The sequence below is a fragment of the Notechis scutatus genome, chromosome 1 (assembly GCF_049901735.1).
Source record: "Notechis scutatus isolate UNSWTSFEM ecotype Mainland chromosome 1, rNotScu1.2, whole genome shotgun sequence".
Lineage (NCBI taxonomy): Eukaryota > Metazoa > Chordata > Lepidosauria > Squamata > Elapidae > Notechis > Notechis scutatus.
The window spans coordinates 189,357,394-189,369,639 of NC_142009.1; the positions used below are offsets into that span (position 1 = coordinate 189,357,394).

General features: G+C 37.8%; 1 protein-coding gene across 1 annotated transcript in view; it reads right to left on the reverse strand.

The window, feature by feature from the left end:
* Positions 1-12,246, reverse strand: part of RAPGEF4 (Rap guanine nucleotide exchange factor 4) — a 186,629-nt gene that overhangs the window by 79,107 nt on the left and 95,276 nt on the right. The window contains exons 5-6 of the mRNA XM_087949706.1: positions 10,665-10,737; positions 6,929-6,993 (exon numbers count right to left, since the gene is read on the reverse strand). Of these exons, the coding sequence (XP_087805832.1) occupies positions 6,929-6,993; positions 10,665-10,737 (138 nt within the window). The remainder of the gene's footprint in view (positions 1-6,928; positions 6,994-10,664; positions 10,738-12,246) is intronic.

Sequence of the window (12,246 nt, forward strand, 5' to 3'; positions counted from 1 at the left end):
CCTCCTTTGACTTCCTTGTCAGAAACTGGTTAGGAAAGTCACAAATGGTGATCACATGACCCCAAGACACACAACCGTCATAAATACATGTCAGTTGCCAAGTATCCTAATTTTGATTATGTGTCCTTGAGGTGGCTGGGACAATCTTAAGCGCATTATAATTATAATTATTAGTCACTTTTGCAGTGCTGCTCTGATTTTGAATAATTACTAAACAAAGGGCTGTTCAGTGGTTGCCACCTACACATATTCATTCTAATGGCAGCAAAAGACACATAAAAAGAAACTAAATCCCATGAAATTAAAACAAGGTCAAATCAAGTTATATATGAAATATATGTAATCAACATATATGAAATGTAGAAAATCATAAAATAAAATAAAATTGGAAAACATTAAAAACTCTTTTCACAGGAAGGGATGCAAAATATCTATTTGATACGGGATAGAGATAGGCAGAGAGAAATAGCAGGACTCAATTCCTGTTCATTCACAATTCAGTGACTTCCATGGGAAACAAGGGATAGAGTGAAGAAAATAACATTGGGCCATTGCAACACAAGGTCCACCTTTTCTGTACTTGTCTCATGATACCCCTACAGAAAGGGTGGAACTTGCAGTAGGGTCTTGTGGCTGCCAATGCTCAGGTCTATCATGCAGCCACAAGATATCATCAAAGCACATGATACAACTCCTCCAGACCCTTAGAGCCAAATAATGCTCCCTTGAAACAATAAGCTAGGATCTGGTGAACCTTGGCTCACTAAAGCACACCATCTTTTCTCTCTTGCTTGACTTCTTTGACTAAGCAAAACAGAAATCATTTGCTAAGCACATCATCTGAATCTGGTCCCTTTGGTTGTTAAACTCTTGAGCAAGTCAATAGCTGTAGCCCAAGATCAACCTCTGGTTTCCAAATGTTGGTTTGTTGGAAAGGAACAAATCAGGGTTCAAGATTTGGAAGACTCTCTATACAATTTGTGATTTGTCTAGCCAAAGGGAAGAGCTAAATGGAAGCCAAAGAAAAATGCACAAAAGCAGAGTCCTTTCCATGAAAACACAACTATAAAGTGATATAATCTGAGAATTACTCATCTCTTTTCATTTCTCTTCCTTGAAAGGCTGACAAAGAATATGCTATTAACAACAATGCATCATATCTGGATGGTATCGGGAAGTAGAGTGTTGCTAGTTTGCTTACATTCAGTTGAAAGATCTCTTTGAGTCCTTGGAAAAATCCAGAACTGAAATTTGGCCAGATCTTTCTATTTAGTGGCCTACCAATATTCAACGTATAAATCAGTAAGCCATTGTGGGCTTTTAAAAACAACCATCACATCCTTTCCTCTGAAAACACTGGAATTAAGGAAGAGACAATCCACAAATAGTTTCTTCTGATACACAAGAAAAAATTGCTTGCTTAAAAAAGTGATGCAGTCTAATCTAAAAATATTTGTAACATTCTGTTTCCTGCATTCCTGAGAGTCACTATGCTGAACCTTTTTCCCACCCTGTTATTTTTCTAATACTTATCTGCAAGTGCATCCTGATACAAATGATAAACTAGCCTGCCAAAAACATCCATTTTGAAAAATAATGAAATGCTTTTTGACGCTGATGTGGAAAGAAACCAGACCAAACCCAAAACTTTGTCTCCATTAGCTATAGTCAAATTTTACATTGTTTTTTTCTACTAATCTCTCTAATATCTAATATGGATACTAGTAAAGTACTAGTCTTAAATCCTTTTCTCACAATTATGGTTACGCTGTATATTATAAATTAAGCAGTTTCTGATTTCACAATTCCAGATGTACCACATCACAATTTTTATCTTTTCCCTCTAGCTTTGCTAGCTGTAGTTGATGGAAGTTAAGTTGTAATCCCATCAATATACACACATAATATACACAGTATACACAAAACTACACACACAGACACACCCTGCTGGATCCAGAATGGGCTAAAAAGTAATGGTCATTTTGGCTGAAAATGATATGGTCACCTTTTCAAAAGGTAACTGGCCTTTCTTTGTTTTTCCCTTGAAGACATTTCACTTCTCACCCAAGAAGCGTCTTCAGTTTGGACTGAATGGTGGAGAATGAGAAGAGGGCAGTCAGTGATTGGTGTATGTCCTCCTGATTTGAGCTTAGACTAGATTTGTTAGGCAGCATACCACTCATAGATTCTCCACATTTCCCCCTTCCTGAAAAAGTGATGTTCCATTCCTGATGATAGACAAACCATGTGCGATCTAGTACTAAACATAACCACTGTGAAATAATAGAAAATACCTGTAGTTTTAGATTAGGTTTTACATTTTGGCAGTAGTTTGCTCTCCAAACTTGTTTCAATTTAGTTTCTGAACATTTTGTTACCAGACTGGGTAACATCATCAGTGTAATGGGTGTGTATACCTGAAATATCCAAATAAGGATAACCCTGGTTGTGCATTGCCTCCTGTTAGTCAAGTAATATCTAAAACCACAGAAAGAGAAATGTCTTTGATATAATGTTCATTCAGAGGTGACTTTAGGAGTTCTTAATAAATTTCAATTGCTACTTCAATTGTTTGAGAACCACTTTCTCAACCATTTTTTAGAAACTCATCATTAAAGTTAGTTCTATTGTAGTCCCACTTAAAATTCATCAACAGAATTCATTAAATTACTGTTTCACTGAGTTGACTTTGAATGAAGTCTTCTAAATTTGATCCACCATAGTGTGGACAAATACCTAAAAGCTGGTTAAGAGTGGGAAGGAAAACCTGCCGCGGATGCAGTTTAATCTTTGTCCTGAGTAGAAAGAATGATTTGTTCTACCAACTTGATCTAGCCTGAAAAAAAACTCATATACCGTATATTATGTGAGCCATAAACCAGAGAATATACTTAGTATATTTCATCTGTTTTACTAGTGACATGGCCTCAAACTCTAACCATCTGTGATCCTATCCCAGAATACCAAAAATTTAAAAACTGAAAAGAAAATTGTTTCTGCCTTCTAATATACCATTGCAACTCTAATCAACACTGAAGCACAATCTGTGATAGCTAAACACCTCCAATGTTAACCTTGGCATGGAACAATATGGCCTGGGATTTACCCCAATTCCATTCCATCAGCACACCAAAGCTTCCTCTACAATCTATTCTGCATCTTGAGAGCATCATGTTTGTTTGTTTGTTTGTTTTATATGGCACCATTACTCAACTTCTTGCTTCTAGTGCATTCATAGCATCATCACTTTTCATCTTTTCAATAGCCCCATCTAAAGTCATCTTGTCTAAATTTCTTATTGCCATTATCTTAGGTATGAGATAGAATTTGTTTCCTATTCTATTGATATTTTTTTTTAGAATTATTCAATCACATTTCACAAACTTCCCTATTGCTGCTAGAAAAGCATTAGCTTCTTTTTATATTCAATAGTAATAGATGTACTTCGCTGTTGTCCTTTTCTCAAAGGATGTAATAAAAATATACAATGCAATTCTAAGCACGTATGCTTAGGAAAAAAGTCGAACAATTCCAGTAGAACTTATTCTGAAGTAAGTTTACTTTAGTTCCTCCCCTAATAAGTTTAGGATGCTATAATTTTCCTAAGGAACCTCCCATCCTGGATTTAAAGAAATATTTGGGGGCCCTGATCTTTTTTCCTCTGTTATAACAATGGAAATCACTATCAAAGTGTCACATGTTCATTCCACCCTAAAGTGTTTATTTTCATGCAGGATGAGAGTAAGGCGGGAAGTACATTCTAAGACAGAAGGAAAAGCAAGGAGATGCAATATTATTAGCAAAAATATTAAAGATTTAAAAGATGTTTTAAAATGATCAGTCTGTCTAAGGAAACAGAAGAGACAGGAAACGGTGGATTTGAATATGAAGAAAAAAGTGCGTGTGTGTATTTATATTTAATGGAACAGTTGCTGTCCCTTGTTTATCTTGTGCCTAAACCATTCGTTCTTGAGATCTGTTAATTCTTTAATCTTAGGAAATAAAAATAGATGCACTAAGAAAAAGCTGCTACAATACAGTATCTTTAGGTATATTAGGTATATAGGAAAACAGCCCAGTTTTATTGGGCTGTTTTCTAATTTCAGTTTCAATAAGAGGTCATGTCTTTCTATGGAAAGGAGCAGGTCTAATAAACAAGTAATATCCCAAGGGGATGAAATATTTTGGATCTTTGTTTACAACTTTTGAGGAAGGGGAGGGAAGATTTTAAATCGGGGCTGTCAAACTCCCAGCCCATGGGCCGGATGCATCACGCGCTGGCCACGCCGCCTGGTTTAGCGAAGGGGGGAAAAGTCCCAATATGTCACGTGATGCTGCTGTGACGACGTGAGTTTGACAACCCTGCTCTAAATGGATGTGCTCTGGTAGGAAAAGGCTTAACACATAAATTTCCACCTTTGTTTGGGCTAAAGCTATCAAATTCATCATTTTATCTTTAAATTTTGAAGACCAAAAATTAAGGTCCATGATTTTTCCACAATGCCGAAGACATTTATTTATTTGTTCATCCATTTATTCAGACAGACATTTTGACAGCTGTCTGACTCTACAAGATTCTGGGTAGCTTACATTACAATAAAAGAAAGGAAAATAATTAGTGCTTCAGAGATAAATATATTAACCCCTCGCCTTCCTCCTGAAAATCCATCCAACAGAAGCTCAGTGTTCATTCTAACCCAGAACCTGGGATAATAGCTAGTCTTTAATAGCATTCTGAAAATCATCAAGGTGGGAGCTATCTGAATCTTTTCAAGAATATTATTCTAGAGGCAAATACTGCAATGAATAACATAATATATAGACCTAACACTGGCTCAACTACATATATGTCTTTTAATCTAAAATAGAAAGTGAAATATTGTTCTCAGGATGAATACCGTACAGATTTCTATGGCCACTTCACTTCAGTAGTGGTTATTGATTAATTTAGAATTCCATGCTTTTTTTTAAAAGTGAAATTACTCCAAAAAATTTTTTTGCAGATGTTTGGTTGTGTTTTGGGGGGTATTCCCCTTTTAAATCCCATTTAGTTATTTTCTGGAATGGCCTAGCTGTTTATTGCCATCCTTACATCAGGGTTTTTCAAATGGTGTTCAATGGAACTCTAGGATTCCATGAGAACCTGTGAGAGAGAAAATGTGGGCGAAGAAAAGGTTCCCTCGAACAAAGCCATTTTTCTATCGCTAAAGCATAGAGTTTCCAGGATTTTTTAAAACTAAAGTTTCCACAGTTGAAACAAGTTTCAAACTCCTAGCTCGGCTCTGCTTCCACCAACATTTACAATTTCTACCCATGCAGCTGTACTACCCAGCGTGACTACGTGTGGCATTCTGTTTGTTTGACCATTTGTCGGAGGTGTAAGCTCACAAAGATGCTGAACAATGTGGATACATTATCACTGGCGTGATATGGAACCAGTCTCATCAGCTGAGTTAGTCCAAATAATATAAACCGAATCTTAAAGTGCCTAACTTGAAATATTCTGCTGCCTGAGCTTAAAGCCATATTGGCCTCTTCCTCCTGGTTCTACATATAAAAGCCAACTAGACATCAATTGAGTTAAGAAGCACGATGGCTCATGTGGTTAGGACGCTGGTTAGGAGGTTAGCAAGCCCATGTTTGAAACCAAAGTGCTAAAGTGGGGCAGGGTTGAGCTCTCATCCTCTGCTCTAGCTCCTGCCAAGGACATGAAAGGAGCCCCCAAATGGGTGTTCCCTGGGCAATAGTGATGTCGCCAGCTGATCCTGTTAACCTGGTAGTGCCTTGTTGCTTCTGACACGAGTGCTATGCTACCAATTGAGTTTTACTTTAATATTGGTAAAAGTATCCACAACAATACGTGAGGGCAAAGACCAGTTGAATGGAGCAGGACAATTTTCTTCCAGTATCAATTTTTTTTCTTTGCCATCAATTCTGTGTCTGATGTGGTCATCATCTCTAATATCTAATAATAAGTCTGGATCTCTATCGAATAGTAGGGCTGGATCTCTAGATAAGTGCACTGTTGCTGTTGTTTTTAAATACAAGAGGGATTAGATATTTAGGCATGCAGAATGTATATGCTAATCAGTTTTTGAACCTTCTGATATAACTAAACATGAATCATTTATATTTTCTATCTGCAAATATCTTATTACCACAGAGTAAGGAAGTTGCTTATCCTGTCAAAATTAATCACCAATGGCTTAGTTGTATTTTTCCAATCAATTGTATATAAACAGAATGCTTCTGCAAGTTCTATCCCAGAAATGAGTATTTCCCTCTTAGTCTATTTTTATTCTCCACATTAACCATAGTGACACTGGTATTTCCTGTGTTTTGAGGTATTTATTCTGCCATGGGTGAAAACGTGTAGACCTTTGCCTTATTCAAATATACACCACATCTTTACAAATATCAATTGATGCATTTCTATGCTTTGACTAGACGTAGTCCTCAACTTACGACCACAATTGAGCTCAAAATTTCTGTTGCTAAGTGAGACATTTGTTAACTGAATTTTGACTCATTTTACAACCATATTTGTTAATTGAATCACTTCAGTTGTTAATTTAGTAACATGGTTGTTAAGTGAACCTGGCTTCCCCATTGACTTTGCTTGTCAGAAGGTCATAAAAGGTGATCACGTGACCTCAGGACACTGAAATCGTCACAACTCTGAGTCAGTTGCCAAGTGGCTGAATTTTGATCATGTGACCATGGGAATGCCGCAATGGCCATAAATGTAGAAAATGGTCATAAACCACTCTTTTCAGTGATACTGTTAACTTCGAATGGTCACTAAAAGTTCTGTTGTAAATTGAGGACGACCTGTATTGCTTTTTCAAGAAATAAATTTAGTTATATGCATAGTGATGCCTAGTGTTTCTTCTTCTCCCCCCGAAACAAAATGAACAAAATTATTTACCTTATTGCTGTTCTTAGAGATTGAACAGAGGCTACTGTTAGACATATTCTCCTTGTCAGGCATCCCTGTGAAAATAGGCAAAATATTACAATTTATTTCTTATGGATTAACAATTCCTACTCTAGTTGAGAGTATCTTTTCACTTATACCATGAATCTTAGTTAAGCATTTAAAACAAAAAGGGAAAACCTGTAAAAGGAGTTTGCTTCTTTCTTAAGCCTATGGAAACGTGTTTCTTAAGCCTCTTAAAGCCTATACAAACATCTTATTCTTGAATGATAAAACTACCATAAACATGAAGTCTCCTTTGAGTTAATTTTGTCTCCTGGTCACTTCTTATCCGCGCCTGTGTATTTTCTTGGCAACAAGACAGGGGTAATTTGCAACTGCCTTCCTGTGAGATGTTTTTTCAATTTCCCAATTTAGATTACAGCTCTGGTACTTCCCAGAAGTCTCCCATTCAACTAGGTACAGGAATTCTTTTGCTAAATTAAAAAAAATTGACCCTATCTGGCAGCAGGAGAATATCTTCCCCAATAATATTCAGTAGGTGCTTAGAGCAATTGTAAAAAAGAACATAATGAGTCACAATGGAAGTTCTATCTGATATTCCACACCATATTGAAGAAAGCCCCCTGAATCCTTCTGAGGTTGATGAGTAACAAATTGTACCTTTTTAGTGGTCATAGAGTCTTAAGCGGTGGCAACTTGCCCAAGATCATTTACTTCAATCAGAGGCAAGAAAAGCTGATGTTTTGCCTATAGTTTTATATCCTGGAACTGTACCAGATGCTTGTCTGAATATTGCCGACAAGGCTACCGATTTAGCTAAAATGATGATAAGGCCCCTTATTCCTCTTAACCATACAAGTTTCTACTCTGAGAATTAGATTCTTATTTTCTCTGGGTGAGAAAAGTAAAGAGATCAAAAGGAAGAGAATGTTGTGAGGAATTCTCTCCAGTTTCCTCACGGAGTCTTCTTTACTTGTGTAAAGACTGGATTGAACCATTTGCATTTTTTTCACTGCAGATGTTTTGTACGTTGCATATACTGTATATGTTGCAACATAAGACACACTTGCAATTCAACACATATATGCAAGTAACTTATCATTGTGATGTTTTGAAGTGGGGAAGTAAACCCTGAAGAATTTCCTTCTTTCCATTCATCAACTTTTGAAACCTTGAAAAGGGATGATTTTCCTTAAGCACCAGTGAAGAAACACAAAATATAAGTTGACTGACAATGGATATATGTTCAGGTTTGGATCTAAGGAGGATAATGGAGGAAAAGTGTCATTATTACTCTTTTATTATATTGGAAGGGTGTCATCTGGTAACCTGTTTAAGGTAGCTTATTCACTTTTAAGGAAAGGGCAACAGGTAGATCCCATGTTTGGCTACTTTGACTAGTTAGTCTAGCACTTTGCTATTTTACTTCACCAAGGTCTTGAGTATTCTTGACTAGGGTCCATGTGTTGAAGCCTGGGGTGGTTCTACTCTTTCCTTAGAGGAGATGGAGAAGAGATATTAGTCAAGCAGTTGTTCATTTTTGGGGGTGCTACAGAATTTAGTGCTTTCTCCCCTGCTGCTTAACAATTACACGAAAATGTTGGGGATAGGATAACCATTGGATCAGGATGTGGTATCATCAGTATTGATTGTGCCCAACTATACATCATTATCCCAGGCCATTTGGGGGATGTAATCCAGATGTCTGGGGACTGTGAGGGATGGGATAAAAGAAGTGGGACAAAACAGATCGAAGCTGAACCCAAGCAGGTTAGAGCTATTTATTTGATTTCTGAGGTGCACTGTTGTTCTAAGGTTGTCTTTGGAATGGGAAGACACTACTCTGAAGGAGGAGGTCTGTGATTTGGGACCCTCCTGTACTCATGAGGTGGAGGCCTGAGGGGGACTTTGCTCGGTTTTAGCTGTAGCAATAGATAGAGCATCAAGGTCTGCTCTGAAGATCCTTTTGAAGCTTTAATTGATCCAGAACGCATGGCCTTATTGTTGTCAATGCAACAACCTGCCAACATAAGCATGTAACATTTGTGCTTCAGGCCATGAACTGATTCCCTATGAGCTTCCAACTGAAATGTAAAGTGCTGCTTTGACCTTTAAAGCTTGGCACTGGAGTACATGCAGGAATGTCTTTTCTGTGTCACTGGCCAACTGAGACACCCTAGATGAACCCACTCATGGATCCCCAAATTTGTGAGGTAAAGAGATAGAGCAGTGATGGCTAACCTTTTCGTCATTTGTGTGCTGAAAGTGCCTGCACCCATAATGCAATGCACGTGTGACCCCCCCACCCCCTGCGTATGCATGCGTGACCTCCGTTTGCTCCCCTGCCTCCCTGCATATGCACGCGCGTCTCCCACACACGCGTCTCCCCCCCGTGCATGTGCGGCAAATACCCAACAATCAGCTGGCTGGCTGGGGGTACGTGCGCATGCACCGTGGATCTGTTCTGGGCAACGGCTCGCGTGCCAGCAGAAATGCGTGCCCCTTCTGGCACACATGCCATAGGTTTGCCATCTCAGAAATTGAGGGTTATAAAGGTACATTTTCTGTGGGTATACCCATGCCTTGAACAATCTCTCCCCAAAATTTGGTTTGCTCCTATTCTATTGGCTTTCAAGGCATCAGGTTTCAGTTTTAAGGTAGAAGAAACTGAGTTATTGGGACAGTCCTGGGGGTAATAACTAATTGGATCAGACTGAATTATTGTGACATTATGTAGTGAGCATAATGGATGGTCTTGATTTGATTACTATAGTTGTTCTATTAAAAACAGTTTTACATCATTCTTAGTCTGGTCTACCTGATAGGGCTAACATCAAGTCTGAATATGCTTCTCTTCCTCTTTTTTTTTTCTTCATGTTAATTAGAAGTCAGGAGGAAAGAGCTAAGATGTTTTGTGAATCATTTTTCTGATCCAGGCCTTATTTAACTGATCGTTGCCTTGGCAACAGATCTTCCCTCTGTCCTTCAAGGCCATTCTTTAGACTCACTATAGATTGTTTTAAATTATTTTTATATTCTTTTACCATGAATGTTTTATTATATTATTGATGTATATGAATCTTTTGATGGCAGCGAAGTATAAATAAAATCAATAAATAAACACAGAAAATATCAAGGCTTTGTACTGTTGAAATGAAGCAGTGAATAGTATTTACTCCTAATAACTGGTATCCAAGTTATATTCAATATCTATAGCTATCAACTTCTTTCTACATGATACACAAAAGCCTACAAACACTCTTCTCCCTCCCTGACAAGAACAATCATTATTAGTTTTAATTGTTATTAATTACATTATTAAGTAATTAATTTGTTGCCTTTTCATGACATGTCAGAGGAGCTGCCTGAAAGAACCACTTCAATCTGCCTTATGGTAGAGATTGCCCTGATCAATGATCCTCTTCTTAAATCTGAATAACATGGGTTTCACTGATTTCCAAATTCACTGATTTTAGCATGAATGATGATCATTCATCATGAATTAGACTGATAATTCATCTCTCTCTCTCTCTCTCTCTCTCTCTCTCTGCACTTTCACCATAATTAACAGAGATTTTATATATATATATATATATATACGATTAGCCAAGTAAAATCTGCAGGGACTTCTATTCCTTTATCTTTATTGTCAAATATAGTCACTGGAAAGGATGACACAAATAGATTTTTATGTTTGCATTTCTTGTAGCTTGTGTGTACTTACTATCATTGTTGGAGCCAGTTTCCATAGCACCATATGGAGGAGCCAGAAGTCCAGACATATACTGTCGATATTTCTGGGGGAGAAAATACATGATAACGTAATTTTAATTGAAATATTTATAACCACATGTTAATTTAAAAAAAAAAAACCTAATTTCTGCAGTTGTACAATATGTTTGTGTGCTTTCCTTTTTCACTGAAACCCCCCCCCCCCCCAGAGATATTAAGCCCTCAGATAAAATGACACTGTACATAAAGACTTACATTTGGGAAGAGATCACTTAGAATTAATCATAATTTTGTTGATAACCAGATTAGTAAAATTTCATTAAGTTATTCTAAAACATGTACCTACTAGATGTTGGTTTTTATGTTGGCCCAGTAACAGAGAACAGATAATCAGAGTTGGAAGGGACCTTATAGGTCATCTAGTCCAACCCCCTGCCCAAGTGGGAGACCCTACAACATTTCTGACAATTGGCAGTCCAATCTCTTCTTGAAAGTCTCAAGTGATGGCGCTCCCACAACATCTGAGGGCAAGCTGTTCCATTGGTTGATTGTTCTCACTGTCAGAAAGTTTCTCCTTATTTCCAGGTTAAATCTCTCCTTGTTCAGTTTCCATCCATTATTCTTTGTCTGGCCTACAGGCACTTTAGAAAATAGCTTGACTCCTTCCTCCCTGTGGCAGCCCCTCAAATATTGGAAGACTGCTAGCATGTCTCCCCTGGTCCTTCTCTTTACTAGACTAGCCAAGCCCAGTTCCTGCAACCGTTCTTCATATGTTTTAGTCTCCAGTCCCCTAATCATCCTGGTTGCTCTTCTCTGTACTTTCTCTAGAGCCTCAACATCTTTTTGATAGTATGGTGACCAAAACTGAATGCAGTACTCTAGGTGTGATCTTGCTAAGGCTTTATACAGTGGTATTAGTACCTCACTTGATCTTGATTGTATCCCTCTGTTAATGCAATTTAGGATTGTGTTAGCTTTTTTGGCTGCTGCTGCATATGCTGGCTCATATTTAGCTGGTTGTCCACTAAGACTCCAAGATCCCTCTCACATTTACTGCTACTAAGCCTGGTTTCACCCAGTCTATATGTGTACTTTTGGTTTTTCTGGCCTAAGTGTAGGACTTTACTTTTCTCTACATTGAATTTCATTTTGTTAAATATGGCCCAGTGTTCTAGTCTATCAAGATCCATTTGGATCTTGAGCCTATCTTCTTGGATGTTAGCTATTCCTGCCAGCTTAGTATCATCTGCAAATTTGGTAAATTCCCCTTCTATTCCCTCATCTATGTCATTAATGAAGATATTGAAGAGTACTGGGCCTAGGACGGAACCTTGTGGCACCCCACTGCTTACTTCCCTCCATGTAGACTTAGACTCATTAAGGACTACTCATTGAGTACATTTGGATGACCTGCCTACTTGGATGACCTACTATTTATGCTATTCTGCAAAGAATTTAATCTATCTACCTACCTACCTACCTACCTACCTACCTACCTATCTATCTATCCAGGGGTGGGATTCTACTGGTTCTGACAGGTTCTATAGAACCCCTCGTTAACTTTCTAAGCAGTT